The 22840-nt window shown below is 45.6% G+C and overlaps 2 protein-coding genes across 2 annotated transcripts in view; one reads left to right on the top strand and one right to left on the bottom strand.

The window, feature by feature from the left end:
• LOC147448994 (uncharacterized) overlaps window positions 1-21616 on the top strand; it is a 48944-nt gene extending 27328 nt beyond the window's left edge. The window contains exons 2-5 of the mRNA XM_086521381.1: window positions 20335-20367; window positions 20453-20543; window positions 20620-20883; window positions 20959-21616. Of these exons, the coding sequence (XP_086377507.1) occupies window positions 20335-20367; window positions 20453-20543; window positions 20620-20883; window positions 20959-21104 (534 nt within the window). The 3' untranslated portion in view covers window positions 21105-21616. The remainder of the gene's footprint in view (window positions 1-20334; window positions 20368-20452; window positions 20544-20619; window positions 20884-20958) is intronic.
• LOC147448995 (uncharacterized) lies at window positions 11677-13787 on the bottom strand. The gene has a single exon (XM_086521380.1). It carries the CDS (start codon window positions 13779-13781, stop codon window positions 12240-12242), a length of 1542 nt encoding a protein of 513 aa, XP_086377506.1. The 5' UTR covers window positions 13782-13787; the 3' UTR covers window positions 11677-12239.
• Window positions 21617-22840: the final 1224 nt, after the last annotated feature.

Raw genomic sequence — 22840 nt, 5'->3', positions numbered from 1 at the left:
GAAGAGGCAAATTCTACTGTCCTAGATCTGCTGAAGTGCTATGTGTCAGAGCATAAAGGAAAGTGGGAGCAGTATTTGCCATTGGTGGAGTATGCATACAATAATACAGTGCATTCATCAACTGGCAAGGCACCCTTTAAGATAGTTGAAGGTGGCGAGAAAGTTCCTCCCATACTGCATACAAAGGACAAGATATTTGAAGCAGATAAGTATGTTCAAGACATGGATGAAATGTACAAGAAGGTCAAAGTGGCCTTAGAAAGGACTCAGGCAAAGCAAAAGAAAGCAGCTGATCGTCACCGTCGTAAAGTGGTATATTCACTTGGTGATTGGGTGCTTTTACGCTTTGAAAAGGCAAGGTTAAAGAAGATGAAGGGCAAGGAAAGACTGTTTCCAAAGCTCAGCATGCGTTACTATGGGCCTTTTCAAGTATGCGACATAATCAGTGATGTTGCATATAGGCTGAAATTGCTTGACAGTTCGAAGATTCACAATGCGTTTCATGTGAGTCTTCTCAGACCCTATGTGGGTGATGTGCCAGAAGATATGCCAGCGGAAGATCAGCCGGAAGTCGAGGAACTTGACGAGATCTTGGTCCCTGAACAGATTTTGGCACATAAAGAAAGGAAAGTGAAAGGCAAGGTTGCTAGGCGTTAGTTGGTAAAGTTCAGAAACTATCCACCAATGGATGCTAAGTGGATGGAAGAAGGTGAACTTGCAGAGTCACCAACTGTGTTATCACTTTACTTGGAAGCCTTCGGTTTGCAACCTACCTTGACCCCTTGAGTTTCAGAGCTACATGGATTGTCAGTGTGACAATGGCTTTTGAAACAAATGATGTACATGGTATTTAAAGTGAGCTCAAATGAAATACTTGTTACATGAATATTAGAGCTGTACAGATTGTCAGTTTGGCAATTGCTCTTATGGAATGTCCAAAAGCTTGGTTAGTGCTATAGAAGTGAGTATTTCTTGTCAGTTTGTCAAGGATACAGTGATTGCTTCTATTAAAGAGTACATGTGTAACTGCATTCTTAAACTGTCGGTTTGGGTATGCTCGAAAGTGTTACGGGATCCAACGTGTACTATAAAACAGTGGCGAAATGTGCAGCTACCATTTTGTCATTGGAAAGTTAGTGACTCAAAGCAATGGCAGAGTGCGAAGCTACCACTATGTCATTGGGACAGGGTTCACACTCAGGCAATACATGAGTCGACAAGGTGTTGAATACAGCACGGTTGACAATGAGCATGTATGTGTCGTACATGTGTCGACAGGTGTTGAATGCATCAGTGTTGACTGTAAGCATGCACGACATAGATGCAAACGAGGACGTTTGAGATTTCAAGAGTGGGGTATGTCACCAACGTGTGACTACTATCTATGCTTTTTGTTGATTTCTTTCTTATTATCTATTTACTTTCACTTTTTGGAAACACCCCTCGGGAAATCTAACTGCCTGCATTGCATAGCTAGTGTGGAACTGTCCAGAGGGAGTCCAGGCCTGAGGGCAAGAGAGCAGTAAGGTTGGACAAAGACTATGGTTAGCCAAAGTGGGGTCATTGACTAGCCAAAGTGGAATCCTTTGCTACAGAGGCTACATTTCAGTTCTGGATGTGGCCGCAGTGTACAAAGAGGGTCGGATGACCTAGAAAGATACAATTGTAGCATCTCCTAAAATTTAGGGAACTGCTATTTTGGGACCTGAAAATGTCTTCGTGTCATTACGTGCAGTTTGACATGGTGATCATTTTGTTACTCTGTGGCCAAGTCAACAGAGGTTGCAGGTGAGATATTTTTAGACCCGAGGGTCTAAAGCGGGAAAATGCACAAATGAGTGACACTTGGCACTCTGAGGCCAATTTACTACTTATAGAGAAGGCTTAAACGTGATTTATAGCTGGGAGGCTCATTTTGCAAGTCTTTGTCACAGGTTAAGAGCTATGGAGTGCTTGCTTTCCCTCCTATGTACAGTGCGGTGCAAGGAGTGATGCCCTGCACGCTACGCACTGCCCTCTCTCTCCCCTTTGGCAGTATGTTATGCCCCACTAGTGGGCTCTTCATTTGACCAATGTACAATTGTGTGGGTTCATGCGCGATTGCCGAGGCAAGAGCCTCTTGCACAGGTACTGGATTAGCTAGCGGCTAATCCCCCGCAGGTACAGGTGATTCGGAGAGGTTTCACGCTCGAAATCTCGTCCGATTCAAAGGGCAAGTAGCCCTACAGGTGCGGGAGCTCGAGGACTTGCTACGGATGCGACCGGCACGCGAAACGGAGCCCGAAACAGTAAATTACAGCCTGCTGTGTATTTTTGCAGGTTTAGGGTTTTGGTCCTAAACGGACCCTAATACCCCCAGGACGTTCGGGGACGCAAGGGGACTGCTGTACAGGTGATCTGGCGCATTTTCAGGGCTGAAAACAGAGAATTCAGCGTGCTGCAGATTCTCGCCAGGTTTTGCAAAGTGCCTGTATGCGTCAGGAAAGTCATTTAATGCGTGGGAATACTGACCGTGAAGGGTTCTAGTATAGTTATGTTGCCGAAATGAGGCCGGAACAATCAAAATTCAGCCAAGGTTGTGCGGGGCAGCTTATAGGGATCCACAGCGTTTATTCCCTCTTTTGAACAATAAAGAAATACCGAAAGGGGCGCCTAAGTTAGGGGCCAATCTGGTGTCAGTCTACTCGTATAGGTGCAATCTAGCAGCTTGTATCCCTCTCCCCTTTGTTGTGTCTTGAAAGTACAGGTAAAATAGACGACTAATAATGGGTGAAAGCTAAATCAAGGTTTAAAGTAAAGTCTACCGCCCTTTTTGGATTGAACAGGCCGGTTTCACAGGGTGTCATTGTCTGTTTGGGAGCACTCTATCTGCCAAGCTGTGGTTTGTTTGAAGTGTTAATTCCAATCATAGGCTTATTCATGGAGTTCCTTTGTGTTGTAAAGTCAAGTAAAGTTTATCAAGTAAAGAATCGGGGGGAAGCTAAAGTCTACCGCCCTACGGGTTGGTTTCATGATCACTCCAAGAGCATGCATCAAAACTGAGGGTAAAGGCATAGACTACTGGTTTCCGGATCATTTTCCAACTCTCAAGTGCTTCACCCTCGAGGAAACAGTCGGTAACCTGCATCTCCGATCACATAGCACATGCCATACTCTCCAAGCTACTACGAGAAGTCCAAAGAATGGGACACGCAAAGCTACTGAAAATCAACCGTCAGATGCCAAAGAATTGAACCAACCACTGTATAGAATGATAAACTCCAAACTGTATCTGAAGGGACTTCATTGGAACTGAGAGTGAAAAAGTGCTACTGATCTTTATCTCTCTAGAACACATCTTGAGAGAGTATCACCTCACTCTCAGAGTGAATTGGAAACAAACATCCAACAAAAAGGAACACATATCAATATTGGGATTGTAGCTAATATGGCAAGATCTAGATGCACCCAAGCTCTGCAAGAGAAGAACAAGGTGCTATCGAAAGCCACCAAATCGGTTGTCAATTCTGTTCGTTGTACGTGGCACCACTACAAAGAAAGTAGTCTGCACAAACTGACTCCCAAGCTGGCTCCATATCCCCCTCTGAAGGGAGAGTGTTACCATATACATGTGGTAGTGATGTGTGTGAACACACTAGGACCACCGGGGCATTTTTTCCCTCTTTAGGAGGTTTTTTCCCCCGTGCATTGTATATACACCCATCACTCTAGCGCTATCTATCTTTCCATTACACACTAAGTAACACACTCTCTTTTGTGTGCCTTGAGCTTCCTTCGTTTTCTCCAAGCTGTGTGTGTTTCTCTGCAAACCTAATTCCAACAATTGGTATCAGAGCAAGTCAAGTCCTCCTGAGCTTAGTCGCCAGCTGCTCCAGTACACGCCTGCTCACTTTCTCCGATTTCAGTGAGCTTTGGCAAGCGTTCGCAGGTTGACAAATATTTTGGGCAAGCTCGTAGAGCTTTGTCTGCTCAGAATTTTGATTTGGGCTCATTTCGGCCTCCGTTTCCACTACAGGCAGTACTGCACAGGCTATTTCGTCATTTTGTGCAGAATTTCTGTCAGTGCTGTTTTCTGCATAACAGGTGCCTTATAGTCTTCTACGATTTGTGCTATATAGCACAGGTTGTTCCCGCTCCGTTTCTCCTATTTTCGGGCAGTTTTCACATCAGGTGCAGCATTTACCATGGCTGACAACAACACAGATGTGTTCAAGATGTTTGCTACTGAGGACAGGTTGGATGGAGACAACTACCCTATGTGGGCTTATATGATGCAACATGTTCTTGTGTCAAAGGGTGTCTGGAACATTGTGCAGGGCATTGATGTACGTCCGGGTTCTGAGGACGTAGGCGATGTTGAGGATGGTGCAGGTCTTGCTGCAAGGATTGCAGCTGTTAGAGTTGTTTTGCCTACGGCAGAACAAGCTCGTTGGGATGTTAAGGATGCGCAGGCTCATGCATTGATTGCGTTGTCTGTGAAGCGCACCATTGTTCCTCACATCCGTTCAACAAAATCTGCAAAACAGGCTTTGGGATATTCTAGCAGGTCTTTATGCAAGCCGCAATGAGGCTAAAATTGCTTTGCTGCGTAAAGAGCTGGAGTCGAAGATTATGCATGAGGAAGATGATATGGACACTTTCCTTGCTAGTGTCAAGGATATCAATGAGCAACTTATTTCTGTAGGTGAAGTTATTTCAGACAGTTCCCTTGTGCAGATTGTTCTTGATGCCTTACCAGATTCTTACCAGACTTTTGCTAGTACTTGGAGACTTATGACCCAAGGAAATCCAGAAGTTGTCAAGTTTGATGCATTATGCACATTGCTGTTACAAGAGTCACTTTCCAGAAAAAACAGGACTAGACAGCGTGCAATTGAACAGGCTTTTATTGCTTCTCAAAGAAAGGGTGGTAACAGCAATGCAGCCACTTCTTATGGTTCTGCTACGAGTGGCAAAAATTCTGTTCCTAATGCTTTTGCTGGCAGCAATTCGTCTGGAAATTCTGGTGATAAGGGCAAATAAAAGATGCGTTGCCATTATTGTAAAGCCAATGATCACTTGATCAAGTCGTGTCTTAAGTTGAAGGCAAAAGACGCTAAGAAGAAAGATGGTGGTTCCACTGCAAATGTTGGTTCCACTACAAATGCAGCCATTGTTGAGTCTTCTGTGAAAGGAGACTGTGTTGCCGATGTTGATGAAGAATGGGCTTTTAGTGCAGAGTGCACTTACAACCCTGCTGTCCATGATGCATGCTTGTCAGTTGCTGCAGATTCACATGAGTGGTATTTCGACAGTGGTGCTACAAAGCACATTACCTCACATCGTGTATTGTTTACCTCTCTCGAGTCTGTCCCTCATGGGAATACGGTCACTTGTGCCAACAACGCCTCTTATCCAGTTAAGGGAGTTGGAAAGATTGTGCTCACTGCTGCTAATGGCAGTTCCTTCACACTTGTTGATGCACTTTATGTACCGGGGATCAAGAAGAATCTCTTTTCTGTATCCGCACTTGCTAGACTTTGACTTGTAGTCAAATTTGTGGATGACAGATGTACAGTTCATGATCTCAGTTTTAGTGATGAAATTGTTGCATCTGGGCTTTTGTGCCGTGGGCTGTATAAGTATAAGCTCACTTTGTATGACAAGTGTGGACAAAATTTTGCAAATGCTGTTGCAGATTCAAGGGCTATTTCAGATGCAAAACTTTGGCATGCACGTTTTGGTCATCTGAATTTAACCAGTTTGCTGCGTTTGCAAAAATCTGATATGGTTGCTTCCTTGCCGCCTCTTGAAGCACCTGTCAAACATGTTTGTGAAGGCTGTATTCTGGGTAAAATGCAGCGTTCTAAGTTTCCAAAGGATGGTTCAGTTAGGGCCACATGCAGGTTGCAGCTTGTGCATAGTGATGTTTGTGGGCCCATGCAAACTCCGTCCTTGGGCAATTACCTGTACTTCGTGACTTTCATTGATAATTACTCCAGGCATGCGTGGGTATTTCCGCTTAAAGCGAAGTTGGAAGTTTTTATGTGCTTCAAACAATTTCTGGCTATGGCTGAAAATGTCTCGAAATGTACTATGAGCACCCTCCGTTCCGATCGAGGGGGGGAGTATATGTCTCATGAATTTAATGCATTTCTGGCTAGTCGTGGGATAAAACACCAATGTACAGTGCCTTATACACCTCAGCAAAATGGTGTTGCTGAGAGGAAAAACAGGTCACTGACGGAAATGGCACGATGTATGGTCAAAAGTCAAGCTTTGCCGCATTCTTTTTGGCTTGAGGCCATCATGTGGGCCACTTATGTACTTAACAGGTGTCCTACGAAAGCTTTGCAGTCTATTACTCCATATGAAGCATGGCATGATAGAGAGGGCTGAGAGGGACCTGCTGGTGCTGCAAAGCCTGCTGGATTCTGGACCTGTATCCTTGGCCCAGTCCATCCATATCCCACAGGAGCCTGGGTAGCCCTGTTACCATACATAAGCAGTTCTTGAAATCCCTGCACCTGTGCTTTTAGGTCATCAATAATCCTTGACTTTATCTTCAATGCTTGCCGTAGTGCAAAAATCGTTGCATCTCGATCTGCGATGGCACTCTCGGCAACTCGCAGAGATCCCTCCATAGCTGCGTATGTGGCGGAGTGACGCTGGTGCGTTGCAGCTAGCTGCTCTACGCCTAGCTCGATGGTGGCAATAGCAGCTCTGGAGTCCTGAAGTAACTTCTCTGAAAGCTGAAATCGAGAAGTGGAGTCGATCCTACCTGAAGATCCCTCAGATGCATGTGATGCAGGAGGGCGCACATGTGGCACAACCGGCGAGCTAGAAGTAGGTACAGTTGGTGTAGTAGGTGCCTCTGAGATTGTTGTTGTAGGTGGAGAGAGAGATATGTTGACCGTGTATGAGTGAAGATGGGAGAAGAAGGAAGAGGATCCTATATGGGTGAAGTGATGATCCTGTCTTGAGGAACGGCAGTAGACACTGGCGCCGCCATAGCAGAACCAGGGGTAGAAGTAGACGTGTGACGCTGAAGATGTACCCTAGTCTGCTGGCTCTCAGAAACTGGCAAGGAGAGTAGAGACTTCACTGTATCCTTCACCACTTTCGCCTTGATCTTCTTTTTCTTGGTGACTGTGGGGTCAACCTCCATGCTCACGGATTTCCTTTTCCCTTTCGAGGTTCCCTGCTCCTCATCCACTTCATCTGGGTTAATAGGTATGTTTATGACCCATGCCAAGAGGTGTGCCGCAAAACATTTAAAACTTAACCGCACAGACTGCACTTGGGCCCGAAATCTTTTAGCCCTAGACTGCAAAGAGCTGAAGAGAATCTGGTGGAATCCACAAGGGATGGTGTGGATTAAACAGTAGAGCCCGTCGCAGTGGGAGAAGGTAGTGAGAAGATCAGTTTTTTCCTTGTCTTCTTTGGCATCTCGAGCCAGAAAGTAATACCTGAAGATTGCGAGAAGCCGTCTGTTTCGCTCATAATCCGGGTGATCCGAACTCAGTAGCTCTTGACATGCTTGAATTGTCGCATCCTTGGACAACAAAGAGAAAGTGCGAGTAGTAGACTTCACAGCTGGAAAGTTGGTCATACCCATGGCATGGCCAAGCCTTGTAGCTGTTAGCTTGTGGCCCCGGACCTTTGGAAATTCTTTCAACAGTTGATGTATCATCTCTGCTGGAACCGTATCAGGGAAACCTGCATCAGCCAATGCTGTGAGACCCAGAGTCCGTAGTTGAGCAGTCGAAAGCACCTCACTGAGAGATGGTCGAGGTTGCTGCATATAAAAATTTAATGAGAATGCTGTGCGATTTTTCGAAGAAGTAGGCCTCTTGATTTCATGAGTGATGATCGGCTGCTTTCCTTTCTTTGGAGCCACTTTTTAATGTTCCTCCTGATCACTGGAAGCACCTGACTCGGAATTTACATCTGAATCATCAGATGCTGCTGAGTCTGCTTTGTAGCTCTCATCACTGGGTCACTGGAGGTAAAGTCATCTATGCCATGGCTGTTGCTTGCAGATACTTCCTCTGCTTCGCTCTCTGATTCTGCAACCAGAGCTTTCCTCTTCTTCAACTCTACCTTTCTCTTGCTACTTCCTTCTGGCTGTTTCTCCTGTTTCTTGCTACCTCTTGCCATGGTGAGGTCCGGGTGGATAAAAAAACAGTGAGTAGATTAGTAGACCAGGTGATGGAAAAGCACCACGGATCAGTCAGATGCAGACCAAGGCGGAGTATAGAAACTTTGGGACGAAAAACGCTAGTAGTGGTGATGGTAGGGAGTTGCTCAGGTAGGGGGCGAGGATACTAGAAAAGCCAGTGGTAGGGACGATTTGGGATTGGGCTAGGCAGAGAGGCTGGACAGAAGGTGAGCTGGGGCGAATTAGGGTGGGGCTGGGCGAGAGGATTCGATTGAGGCTAGGCAGATTGGTTAGGGTCTAGGTGCATTGGGTAAGGGCAGATCAATGGGGTAGGGGCGAGTTTAGGGTATAGGGGCGATTGGGTAGGTAGGGGCGAATCAAGAGGTTAGAGGCGAATGAAGTTAGGGCTGGGGCGAATGCAATAGGGTAGGGGCGAGTAAGTGAGTTTGAGGCTGGGGCGAATTTTCTTGGGCTGGGGCGAATTTAGAGGGAACTGGGTGGGGCGATTCCAATAGGGCTGGGGCGAATTGAGAGGGAACTGGGTAGGGGCGAATTGAAGTGGGTAGGGGCGAGTTTGAATTGGGTAGGGGTGAGTTATATGGGTATGCCTAGGCAGGGTGGGCTGAGGCGAGTTTTACAAGGTAGGGGCGATGGCAGAAACTCAGGCAAAAGTTAGGGGCTAGGGCAAAAACTCAGGCAAAAGTGGGTGGAGGCGAGGGATGTTAAGGTTATCAGATGCACTCGTACGTATAGAACTCTCTCAGAGAGTTAGAGAGTTAGAGACTTAGCCAAGAGAACTCAAAAATCATATGCTTCCATAGATTTAAGGAGTTTTACTTAAAAATCAGCCCAATAGAACTCAAAGATTGGTATGACCGATTGTTGAACTTAAGGAAAGTGAATGTTCCTACTCAGAACAGAGCTGATAATATTCCAAAAGAACAACCTTATCAAAGAAAAGAGTGGAGATGGGATTGCCTCTTTTGAAGAACTCCACAGAGAAGAGAGAGATTGATACAGAGAAGCAAAGATGCTGAGAGTGGAGATGAGACAGTTGGATAACCGTGGATTGGAAAGAGTGGAGATGTTTCCGAGTTAAAATAAATCAAAAGACACGCTGAATCCTGGGGCAAAATCAAGTGACTTGTTGAATGAAATGAGAGCAGATCCGAGATCCTTACTGGGAGTACAATTGAGATGAGAAAAAGGGAATTAGAAGATCAGAGAGAGGATTGATATTTGCTTACAACTTAGATGGGATGGAGAAGACTCGGTGACAGGGAAAATAGTAGAAAAACGGGAATCATGAAGAGGAACAATAATAAGGCTACTGATGAAGGTATAATACCACCATATTCAATGAAGTATACTATCACCAGGGCCAGTGATGATGGCAAGTCAGCTCTAGTGATGGTAAATCTTGAGTTTGGATCCATTTACCAGCGGTAGGGAGACACCTTCTAGAGTGACTAACTGGACTATCCCCTGTGGTAAAATCTCTTCCACCACGAAGGGCCCTTGCCAAGCTGGAACCAGCTTCTTCGCTTTTTTCAAATATTTTGCCTGATAGAGTAGCACCAGTGTGCCTTGCGTTATTTTCGGCTTTCTGAGGTGGCGATCATGCCACGCTTTGCGACGAAGTTGCTCCGCTTGCAGAGCATGTGAAGCTAAACGGCGGCTTTCATCCAATAAGGTGAGACGGGATATAGAAGTCTGAAGCAGATTCCATGGGTCAGGTGTGCTAAACCTTGAGCAGACACCACATGGCCCAACATTGTGCCCTCGGTGACCAAAAAATGACACTCGTTCGGATTGAGCTTCAAACGTGCCTCTCTGCACTTGAGGAAGACTGCAGAGAGCTAAGCAAGATGCTCCTTTAGATTTTCTACTGGGGTCGAACATTGAGCACCCGAGAAGGTGGAAAAGTCGTCCATGAATATGCGAAGGTGATCAGTAAGCAGAGGACAAAAGATGAGATATACTATGCGATTCAGAAGGCGGTGCATTTTTAAGCCCAAAAGACATTCTAGTGTAGATGAAAATACCCTAGGGAGTCACAAAAGCTGTTTTGACTTGGTCGTCAGGATGTATTCCTAATTGATTGTAGCCGTTGAACCCGTCCACAAAACTATACAGTACATGGCCAGCGACATCTTTGAGGACTCTCTCAGAGAAAGGGGTCGGAAATCCATCCGGAATTGTGACCTTATTCAGAGCCTGGTAGTCGACGCAAACTCGAATTTTGTTGGACTTCTTCTTTGGGGCAATAACCATAGGGGACAACCATTTTGAGTGCTCTACTGGTACAATAGTACCTGCTTCTTGCATTTTTTCCAACTCGATTTTGACTGCTTCTGCATACTTGGGATTCAGTTTGTAAGCCTGTCCTCTGACCGGCTTAGCCCCCTCAACCAGAGGAATTGTGTGGACTCCTAGCTCTGTTGGGATTCCTTCCAAATCGTGGTAAGACCAGGCAAACACATCCTTGAAGGAGCGCATGAAAGAGATTACCTGGTCGAGTAGAGCGGGTGATCCCATAACCAAGCGCCTAGGTTGACCTCTCTGACTGGGTCAGGCGGTGCAGTGGGCGAGGTTGCGTCAGGGAGAGAAGACCGTGCCACCTCTGTGAGCTTTTGGACATTATGAGCTGGCGTCTGATCAATGTTGAAATCAGCATACTCTTCTTGCAATACTCTTCCTGCAACCATCTTGATGGAAGCTCTGCGAATGGTAAATCCTCAGATACCTCAAAGTGCTCCGGCATGGGTGGAGAGTCAGATGGAGTGGAGGCTAAGGAAGGAGCTGGGATGTTGGCCAACTCTTGCAAGGGAGACTTTTTCCCCCTTCTATGGTGGGTTATAGGCTCACCTAGGCCGACGGTTTCCATCAAGGGACCCTCTGAAGGATGGTCACCAGAGACCGGTCCACTTGGTTCTGGCGCACTTGGCTGACTGGGATTACTGGCTTCAGGTGTAGCTTCAGGTGTAGGATTCGGGGGAGAGGGTGAATCTGTTGGCAAAGGTTGAAGAGAGACTACATAGCATGGCATCGAAGAGGTAGCTTCTGACCACTGCAGTAAGTCTTCATCGGACCCATCAGGAGGGACCAGCTGCTCCAAGTCAGGGTTGGACTCTACTGACAAAGAGCTATGTTGAATGACCGGATCCATACCTCCTTCGAGACGAATTTGTTGCATTGGAGAGCCAGGAGTATGTATCCACATGGCGTAGTTTCCCCAATCGTGAAGTGCTTTCGTATGTCGCAACCATGGCCTACCAATCAGCAAGGGATAACCTCCCTCTACCTGGGGAAGATTAACTACCACAAAATTCAAGTTAAAAGTGAAATCTTGTACCTTCAGAGGCATCTTGTCGACTATGCCCACTGGGTAGACTGTTCTCTGATCGGCCAATATAACAGTGAAAGGAGCAGGTCGGGTAGGCTGTAGACCTAAGGCCATCATAGTGAATTCGGGCATCAAATTGATTCCAGATCCACCATCAACGATGACGCCGGATAGCTGGTGCCCAAGAATAGATACAGTGAGACGAGGACTTTTATAATCGGTGAGGGGAGTAGTTGGATAGGAAATCAAATAAGACTCTGAGGGCTGTACAGGGAGGTGCCCGCCACTAGGCTCAACCCCCGGGTACAGAGACTGAATGACTGATAGGGTGTCACTTCTGAGTGTTGCATCGAGCCTTAGCATGTCGTATAGTGACACCTGCTGAAAAGTATTCTTCAAAATGGCTTCTGCTGTGGGCTTGGCGCCTTCGAACTGGGCTCCCTTTGGGACCTTAATCTGTTCCAAGTCAGCCACTGCTTCCAAGAAGGCTCCATCAATGTCAGATAACAGGGAAGTTGGTTTGCTCTGAGCAATTTTGAAGGACTCGTCCTTTGGGTCAGGTAGACCAGATTGAGGAAGTGGGGATTGGCGAGGTGGACGTGTGGGCAGACTGAGACCAAGAGCTGCTCTTTGTGCCCGAGTAAGGACACCAGCAGGCTCCTCCACTTGCAGTGGCTTAACCACATGAGTAGCAGGTGATGGTTGAGGCACGGTGTTCACAGTAATCAAGTTTATCTTTGGGAAGGTGAATTCTTACTGGTTCTGAGTCGAGCCTGAAGATGTGGATGTCCTTTGCGTGGGACAATCCTTACTGTAGTGATCCTTCGAATCAGGGCAATGACGACAAGGAGGGGACCCCTCAGGTAAAGGACACTTGCTCTGATAATGCCCATATTCTCTGCATCTGTAGCAGAGTATGGGCCGATTGGAAGGACGAAACGGGGGACGAGGTGGTTGCTGCATGGAGTTGGAGGTTGAAGTGTAGAAGCTCTGAGGGGTTGAGGTGGCATTAGCATTATAAAAACTTTGAGTCGGGAAAGTACTTGACATACCTTGGACAGCAGGGGTATTGAGCAAAGGTGGCATGTAGTTGGGATGGCCGTAGTGGGAAACCATGTTGGATGCTGGTGCTAACCCCTGTTGGAGAGTAGGACCAAGACTTTGCTGTATTTTGTGCAATCCCTTTATATAGTAGCAATCCTTGTCTTCATGACCCGATTTTTCGTAGAAGTGGCAATAAGAGCGAAGGGGACAGTCCTGTGGAGGGTATCCTGGAGAGCGGCATGAACTACACCATACCATAGCCTTAGTCTCCTGCTGAGACCTGAGCTCTTCTAACTCTCTTTTAAGTTGATCATAAGCCTCTTGATGTGGAGGCTTCTCCTGTCTGAGAGAGAAGGATCTCTCTTCTTGAAGGGCTCGCTGTAACTTTAGGGCTTCCAGTTCCCTTCGTAAAGAAGTCAAGGGGTCTGATGGATTGTCCACGAGTACAGGGGCAGTATCTAATTGAGGAGAGTTAGTGAACTGCATTCTTGCTCCCTCTATTCTAGTAGCAGTAGCAACAAAGTCTTCCAGACTGGCTTCAGGACGGAGGCTTTCTCTGAGCTTCTGTTGAGAAGTCTTAGGCAGAGCCTTCTCTACCCACTTCTTCACCATGAATTCCCCTGGTTGCTGAGGCAGCTTGGCGACCAGGGACTTTGTTCTGGTCATGAGCTCTGCAAATGTCTCCTTGGGCTCGAGCAACAGGTTGGCCAACTCATCTAGAATCTTCTCTTGATAATCCCTTGGTCGGAAAGCTTCACAGAATTGTTGTCTTAACATGGTCCAAGTAGTAAAGTGGTTTTCAGCAAACTGACTGTACCATTTATTTGCAAGACCATCCAAGGTGGAGGGGAAGAGCACCAGGTATGCGTCTTCTTTGTTGAGGCCACGACCTCTGCAAAGAGAGACAAACCTCCGAGCATGGTCGTCTGCATCCTCTGTGGAGAGACCCTTAAAGCTAGGGAACTTGATGTTCACCTTTGCTAGAACACTTGTGAGCTCCTCCATGGCCTCTTGCTCCTGAGTCTGTTGCTCACTAGCTTGCTGTAACAAAATGGGGGAGAGCCTTACCGGAGAAGGTGACCTGGAGGATGTAGAACCGGTCGAAGGAATGGAGGTAGCCGTATGAGTAGGTATGGGTAATGGGGTTAATATGCTTCTACTGGGCACCAAGGGTTGACGCCGTCTGTGGTAGTACTTCAGAGGACTCAGTAGTGCACTTTGACGCTCCAATGACCTCCTTGTATGTGTCATGCAGTAACTGCCAACCCCACCAAGCTTTGGGCAAGAAGACCTTCACTTGGGCAAGACGACCTTCACTTGGCTGAACATTGGTCTAGACTCTACTAGACCAGGGCGAGTGACTAGACCACCTGGCCTGGACCAGGACGAGGAAGGCCTAGACCAAGGACGAGGAGGACTAGACCGGGACGAGGACTGGGTGGACCAAGGCGAGAGAGGACCAGACCAGTAAGGCGAGAGACTAGACCAGCTAGATTAAGCTGTCAAGGGTGAAACTGGACCAGACCAACAAGCTGCACAAGCGAAGCGAAGAAAACCAGCTACTCAACAGAGTGAGACTTCAGTTCAGGTCCCACCGTGATCGCCAAAATGAGAGCACCTGTAGCGCGGATAATGTGTCGTGCTCTCTACAGTGTGGGTGCCCCTCAATGCAATGTGCGTGGCAATCTCACTCAAACAAATGGAAACTCACTCAAACAGAATGAAACACAGAAACAATGGATAACAACAGAACAACAGAGACACAACAGTGGACCAGAACATGTGGACTCGACTATCTCAAAGAACCATGTACAGACTCTGGCGTGGCAGCACACTCAGCTCCAGCCCAGGACTCACAGGTACAAATGGGGGTGTCGAGGCTCAGATGTGCAGGGTGAGTGTCAAGGTGCTCTGTGTAAGACTCGCTACCAAGACGATGACCAGACCATCCATGAAAGACAATGATAATGACCCAACGGCTACTACTCATAGATACAATCATAAAGAGCCACCAACGGCTCATAAATGTCAGCCAACTAAGTGTGACCTGGCCACATGTCGACTAAGCCACCATCCGTATCCCTGCCACGTGTCACTGCCTAGAGTGTCCGTCCAGTGTGAACAGACCAGACCAACTGTACTAACTGTAACTGTGTCTTGTGAAAGTGACACTGTAGCCTGCTACATGCACACTTTGCGTGACAGTAAATTGGATGCACCTTTGTCTAGTCGTACTCGTTCAGGCTCTCGCCATGCATCTTATGCATCAGATTGCTATGCTTTGGCCGTGTCTAGCTTACATGATGTTGAGGAGCCTCTGTCTTTTGATGAATCACAAAATTCAAAAAATTGGATGGCTACCATGCAATCAGAATATGATGCACTTATAGAAAATGACACATGGACTTTATGTGATTTGCCTCCTGGCAAAAAGGCCATTGGTACGAAGTGGGTTTACAAGTTGAAACGCAAGCCGGATGGTGAGATCGATCGCCATAAGGCTCGACTTGTTGCAAAAGGTTATGCACAGCAAAAAGGCATAGATTATGAAGAGACTTTTGCTTCCACTTGTCGTATGACTACTGTACGTTTTCTATGTGCATTGGCAGCTCATTTTGGTTGGGATGTACATCAATCAGACATTGTTACTGCTTTCTTGAATGGTGACATATTTGAGGAAGTTTATGTAACGCAGCCTCGCGGTTTTGTCATAAAAGGACAAGAGGACAAAGTGTGCAGATGTAAGAAGGCTTTGTATGGGTTGAAGCAATCTCCTCTTGCTTGGTATGAGAAAGCTGACACTCATTTGGTTAAACGAGGCTTTCGTAACAGTCCAACAGAAAGCACATTGTATGTAAAGCGTGAGGATGATGTATTTCTCATTGTGGTTCTTTATGTTGATGATTTGCTGATCACTGGACCAAATGAGAGACATATTACTGAATTTAAGGCTGATTTGAATGCTACTTTCAAGATGAAAGATTTGGGGCTATTGCATCATTACTTGGGTATACAATTTAAGCAGTGTGATGGTGGTATTGCCTTGTGTCAGAAAAGTTACATAGGGACATTGCTATGTAAGTTTGGACTTGAGGAATGCAAACCTATTGCCACTTCCATGGAAACAGGTTTGAAGTTGAGTCTACATGATGCTGGCGATCCTGCTGATGTCACTCTTTACCAAACTGTTGTTGGCTGCCTCATTTATGTATGCAACACGAGGCCGGATATTCAGTTTGCAGTCTCACAGGTCAGCAGATTTATGCATAGCCCAGGGTCTAAGCATTGGCAGGTTGTCAAGAGGATTTTCCACTACCTTAGTGGCACTTTACATCTTGGCTTGTTTTATCCCAAGGGGGGATCATTGCCGCCAGACTTACATGCTTTTTCGGACTCAGATTGGGCTGGTTGTTTTGACACGCGAGTGTCCACAAGTGGTTTTTGTTTCTAGCTTGGCAGTTCATGTATATCATGGTTGAGCAAGAAGCAACCTACTGTGGCCACTTCGAGTTGTGAGGCTGAGTACAGGGCAATCTTCACAGCTACGGTTGAATGTGTATGGCTCAGACGCCTTATGGCTGATTTGGGTGTTGGACAGGACACTGCCAACACTATCTACACTGACAGTCAGAGCGCATTGGCAGTTGCGAGAAACCCAGTTTTTCATGCTCGCACAAAGCACATTGAGGTGCATTACCACTATGTCAAGGAGAGGCTCTCAGCAGGAGAGATCAACTTGGCTTATGTGCCAACACAGGACAACCTTGCAGATCTTTTCACAAAGGCATTGTCTCGTGAGAAGCTTGAAGCTTTCCGCAAAGCTTTGGGTTTACTCCCCTTTGTGGACTGATCCTGTCCTCGGGGCATGGCACTTCCCTTTACTCATGTGCCAGCTCTCGTTCACCGCATCACTCCATGGGGGATTTGTTACCGTATACATGTGGTAGTGATGTGTGTGAACACACTAGGACCGCCGGGGCATTTTTTCCCTCTTTAGGAGGTTTTTTCCCCGTGCATTGTATATACGCCCATCACTCTAGGGCTATCTATCTTTCCATTACACACTAAGTAACACACTCTCTTTTGTGTGCCTTGAGCTTCCTTCGTTTTCTCCAAGCTGTGTGTGTTTCTCTGCAAACCTAATTCCAACAGAGAGCACCCGAACCATGGATAACTGCCAAAACTCTTCAACAATCTCTACCTGGGGAACTGGATCACCCAAGGTAGGTGAATTCAAAGGAAAGGGAAAAAAATATAGCTGTGAAACCTAGAACCAAATCCTTCTCATAGGAACTCCATATTGCACGATGCCCATGATTCACTCATGAGTGAGCACAAAAGCATGAATATCACTTTAGGAAAGGTAGAAAGTATGCATTCGAGGAACACATTGTGTTCCACCATTGTAGATCATGCCAACAAGTTTTGCATGCTCATTTCATGGCTGGCAAGCACAAGCAATAGCGTGATTGTCAATCAAGCATTGGTATTCCCTTTGGGGTTTGCCGGAGGTGATTGTTTTAGGTAGAAAAATTAAGTTTAGGTCAGATTCTTGGCAAGCACTCATTGAAAAGTTTGGCACTTTGTCACTTTTTTCATGTCCATTTCATCCACAGTCTTTTAGGATGCATAGTCCATTTCGAGTCCTTTAAAAGAACAAAGATCTCTCCATGAATGGGAGATCCTCCAAAGAAGATTCTTGAAGAGGACAAACCCGAGATCGTAGATGATGTAGAAGAAATGGAGCCGAAGCGGTTTTTCTTGGATCGCTTTTGCTGCAGCTTAAAGAAGCAAGCACTGGAGTCCTTTTTGGAGTTCAAGTATAATGAAACCCATGAAGAAGTGTGGGTAGTGAAGATTTCTTCATAGTATATTGTGAGTTGTTGGTAGACAACACGAAAGCCATGCAGCTTGATACCAGTACCTTATCTTGAAAAGGGGGGATGTCACGTGCATATCTGATCCTATGCGCATGTGGACAAGCTAATTCCTACTCCTAGGGTTTAGACAGCCTAGGAAGTGTTATGGCATCCTTGTGAGCCTGTATGTAGGACGTGCATGTTCAAGCACTTCAGAGTAGTTGCATGCCCTCTAATTGCACATGAGCACAACCAATGTCCGCTAGGTGTAGGCACTGGGGAGTGTTCCCATAAAATAGCTTAGTGACAAGCCTAGATAGTTGCCTTGCATGTGAAGCACCTCTTATAAAGTGAGTTAATAAATCATTAATAATTGACATAATAACATTATTGTAGCAAATCGTGGGGTTTTATCAGACATCTACTCGACCCAACCTTTGTTCACTATAAAGTGACCCCCAAGGTCACCTATTTATCATAAGTTAGTACCCTCAGTACCTTATGAGCAGCCAGGCCTTGGAGGGGGGTTTGGGACCCCATCTAGTATTAGTCTTCTTTCTCTCTCTATCACTCACCGAACCTTCACTCACAGTATCTCTCTTCTATCGCTAGTCTATTGCACATCTCCCTCATGAATTAAAGGGAACCTTGAGTACGCATCGAGCACTCACCTTAGTTATCACCATAAATCACTTCCACTGCACATTACATCAGTAGGGCTTTCTGGTTAGAGCTGATCCACACTCAAAAGGACAATATATGGACATCAGGATAGTACAGAGGTGCCGCTGAGCATTTATTAGCCTCTGGTGGTCAAGGTCCCTTAGTGATGGAGCATGACCTTTGATGGCACTATTGTGGCCACCTGTCTGGCTCTTCTTACCCCCTTATAGATATAGCCATTGCATATATGCTGGTGTGATTTTGGGAGTCTCCTCCACTGGATTGGAGGACCCAAGTGCTGATGTTGCAGCCCGCAATATGTAGCGGGTTTGTGCCGCAAATTAGGGCAGAATTCACAAAGTTGCTGATGGGCGCTTTTAGGGCAGAGCCATGATTTGGCAACAATCATTGAAAGCATTTACTTTTGTAGTTTTTGGAGTGCCAGGTTGGTTTTTAAGCAGTTTATTTTTTGAGCTTTTAGACCCTAAAAGCTGGGTAAAAGCAATAGACCGAGGGCCTTCAAATATGTGCTTTGGGGAAGCGATTTATAAGAGTGTTTATGAGTGGACCCCTCTCAACAGTTCTTGTTCAATTCAAGTATTTGTAGTGCTTGCAGATTTGTTCCGGTTGTGTTAAAATCCCTTCTAGTCAATCTTCCCATCGGCATGTGGGTCAGCAGTTTGCTTTTGCAATAAGCAAACTGGTCCTACTTACATATTGTAACCGGAACTATGAGTTTGAAGAATATATTGGTTTCTCATCAATGAGTTACATGAAGACTCTAAAATCTCTATAATGGATGAGAATTTGGAGATTTGGGGATCTGTAGAAGTCAAAGCTGTAGAAGTCAAAGCTGATCTCTCGACAAGCCCTTCGAATTGACATGAAGGAAGTTTGATTCGGACTATGTTGAAAAATTAGGTTTTCAAGTAAAAATTACCGTTTCCACAGAAAATTTCAGCAGGCAGGTGTCTAATTGATGTTTCTTGATCCTCTTGTGGTTTGTTTACAAATACAGGTGGAGGGATCCATTTAGACAAAGAAAAACGGGTTTGCAAGCGTTTGGAAGCATGGGAGATCGATATCCACTTCTATGTATACGAGACAAGAGAATTTGTTTGCTAAATGGATTGACAGCTTGTTTGATCCTGTCTACAATTGTCTGGATTTGTCCAATCTTGTTTGGAACTATTTGAATGTTGTTTGGTAACTGTCTTTCTGACTCTGAAATTGTTTGATATTGATCGAACTTGTTTGGAATCTATTTGAACCTGTTTTGCTGGTTTGAACTTGGTTGGATTCGATGGAATTTCTGGAAGACCCTCTTTGAGTGGATGGACTTGTATAGGACCCAGTGCAGTAGTGTTGTAACAATGTTCTATAGGCCAATGTTGCACTGGTTTTGTGTATGGTCGGACAAGAGTCTAGGACCTGTACCATAGACCCAACAAACCAAGTGTAACGGTTAGACAAGAGTGGGGATGGTGATTGGCATGTCTGCATGAAGTCGGTCAGTGTCTGCTAAGAATTGTATTTCTTTTTGCAGGTGTAATTGGGGCCGACTCTCTTTTTTTTGGGGGGGGGGGGGTTGTGTGTACGGTGCGGGCCAATATGGGCATATGGGCACTGCAAGGGGCCCCTAATTGAGGGGCTATTGCATCTGAGTGGGGAACTCTACCTCACTGCGGCTCGTCTCAAGTGTTAAGTTCTCTTTAAGTTCCAAGTATTTACAGATATTTATAGTGCTTGCAGATTGCTCCGGTTGTGTTAAAGCCTGTTCCAGTTGATCTTTCCTGTCCGTACATGGTGCCCTCCAGTTACAGATATATCTATATGGGCACTGCACCTATGAATGGATCTATTTTGTGCCAAAAAGAAAAGTTAGCTTCTCTTATTTGTTTGTCCCACATCTTTTTATTCTTAACTGTTAATAGATGTGAAATTAGTTGTGCTTCATTGTCTTGATTCTTTTCCAGGTTTTTGTGTGTTTTGATTGTGCAAGAATTTTAGCCCTTCTATAGTCTGTTTGTTCAGACCCTTCTGAACTTCTGAAGGTAAACATACTATGTAGTTTAAGGTCTGTAAAGTACTTGTAGCACAGTTTTGGCTAATTGTCTTTCTAGGCATTTGATTTAAGTGTGGGACATAGAATTTGTAGTCGTAGGAATTCTATTGTGGCATTCTAATGTTGAACTGATTGTATGGGGGGACTTCCTTTGTTTGGCTTTGTTTTGATAGTTTGCGGATTGATCCATTGATTTTGTTTGCTTTGTGCTTTACAGGACTCGCTTGTAACAAATCCCACTATTGCTTTGGTAAGTATTGTTAGGATTATGGACTTTGTTGTGTTACTGGTTTCTTTGGTTACTCGATTTTAGTAATTAAAGGCATAGATTGCAGGACGACATCATCAACTCTATTGTTGGTAGCACAAATTTTCATCATATGCCAGATTTTATTGTCACAGAAGATGTGACTGGAATAAATGCAGGTATACTATGCAGTCTAAAGGTTTCATTGTTACACCTTGAGCCTTTTTCTATTAAATCAGGTCATAAATCTTGCAGGGATGTTCTTTTTTCGCAATTCGTCCTGGAGCATTCAATTTTTAGATCTTTGGTGGAAGCAGACGTCCTTCGTTAGGCCATTTGGTCAGCGAAAGAGTGGAGATAATGATGCATTGAAGTTTTTAATCAAAACAATGCGGACGGAAGAGCGAAGGCAGCATGTTCGAATTCCCGAAATGCAGTGTGTGTTTAATTCGAACCCATGGCTTCCTTCTTGGAAAAGTGGTCATCGTCTAATGACCTTAACAAAGACAGTGTGGCAAGGTGGGAAAATGGAGTAATGGTGCACCTTCTTGGCTTGCTTCTCTCGTATGAATAACTTAATGACCGTGTTTACAGGTGTTTACTCGAAAGGAGACTTCATGGTTCACTTGGCTGGGCTGAATGACAAGAAGAAATGGATAAAGAAGATACTTCAGGACATCAAGGAGGAAGAGAGGATGACTCAAAGGCGATTACACCGAGAAAAAGGGCAGCATCACTAGTGCCCTCTTTTTCTTCAGGTTGAGAGTAATTTTTTAAATTCTTTTGTCATATGGAAGAAGCATAATGGGGCATGGTGAGGCCTTTTGCTTATAGGAAGGATGGTTAATAGAAGGTTTAGGAGTGTTGTTACACCTAGAGAGCTAACACAAAGGCTTAATGTCCAGAAATACTAATGGCTAATGTCAAGAGTGTACTAAGTTGAACTTACACCCACCCTTTTAAGGGGTTGTAATCTAGGGGCTAACAGTGCAGGCCTTAAATGGGTGCCAGGGTTTTCTTTCATAGTAAGCACCCACTTTTTTTGGGCCTCCATGCTAATAGAGTAAAGGAATAGATACATAATGTAAGATGGGCTTATCCAATAAGGAAGAAATTCAGGGAGGAGAGGATTGAACTCGCGAGCTCTGAGACGAGTTGTAATTCTATATAGATGCTTAACTAACCAGTGAACAACTTTGTGTGTTATATTTTACTCAATCGGCCTTATAATGTTGTGCTTTAAACAAAACGATCTGATAGTGTATCATTATTTGTCATTTTCAGCAGTGTGTACAACATTTGGCTTCCTATGCAGATGTGGGACTCTCTCTCTCTCACTCTCTCTCTCTCTTTTCTTACACACACACACACACATTTTTGTGCGCATGCGCACACATCGGCGCATGATGGAGCTGGCTAGGGTTGCATTTTCTTGCTCTTGTTTTATTAGAGACATGTACATAAGCATTGAGCAATATACATGTTAGAGCTCTAACGGTAGCCCCTTTATCTGATTGATATAAAGTATCCGCTGTAAAAAGCCTCCTGTAACAACTCACAAGAAGCCAAGGGACTCCTGTTCAGGAGTATTACATTTGGCTTGGCAGATGTGATATTCTTTTTTGTTCAGGAGTATAGGGCGGATACTTTTTGGTTATAACGCAAGATGACAATTCTCTCTCTCTCTCTCTCTCTCTCTCTCTTATGGTGCGCACATGCGCGTTCACAAAGGGCGTTCGTTCCAAAAGTGCTTGCCACGTCAACCAGGCCCGCCTCGCCCATCTCAAAGCAACGGTTCAGCCGCTGACCTCACAGCAATGATCCCCCCCCCCCCCCCCGCCCCCCCTCCAACACGTTCACGTGAACGGTTGAGCGTTCAACTGGTGGGTGTAGCGCGGATAATGTGTCGTGCTCTCTCCAGTGTGGGTGCCCCTCAGTGCAATGTGCGTGACAATCTCACTCAAACAAATGAAAACTCTCTCAAACAGAATGAAACACAGAAACAATGGATAACAACAGAGATACAACAGTGAACCAGAACATGTGGACTCGACTAGCTCAAAGAACCATGTACAGACTCTGGCGTGGCAGCACACTCAGCTCCAGCCCAGAACTCACAGGTACAAGAGGGGTGTCGAGGCTCAGATGTGCAGGGATGGTGGAGCAGTGCTCTGTGTAAGACTCGCTACCTTGATGACGCCGGACCAAAGGCGAAGAAGATAATCCGATGACCAACCGCTACCACTCCTATGTACCACCATAAAGAGCCACCAACGGCTCATAAATGTCAGCCATGTGGTGACCTGGCCACGAGGTCCACTAGACCACCGTCGGTACCCTGCCACGTGTCACTCCTAGGCCAGAGGGTCCAGAGGGTCCGTCCAGTGTGAACCAGCCTGGACCAACTGTACTAACTGTGTCCTGTGAAAGTGACACTGTAGCCCGGCTACAGTGGGAATGAAGCTGGATGCACGCA

This window comes from Adiantum capillus-veneris, chromosome 10 (assembly GCF_014529385.1).
Source record: "Adiantum capillus-veneris isolate H3 chromosome 10, ASM1452938v2, whole genome shotgun sequence".
Taxonomy (NCBI): domain Eukaryota; kingdom Viridiplantae; phylum Streptophyta; class Polypodiopsida; order Polypodiales; family Pteridaceae; genus Adiantum; species Adiantum capillus-veneris.
This window is presented reverse-complemented; position numbering and strand designations above follow the sequence as displayed.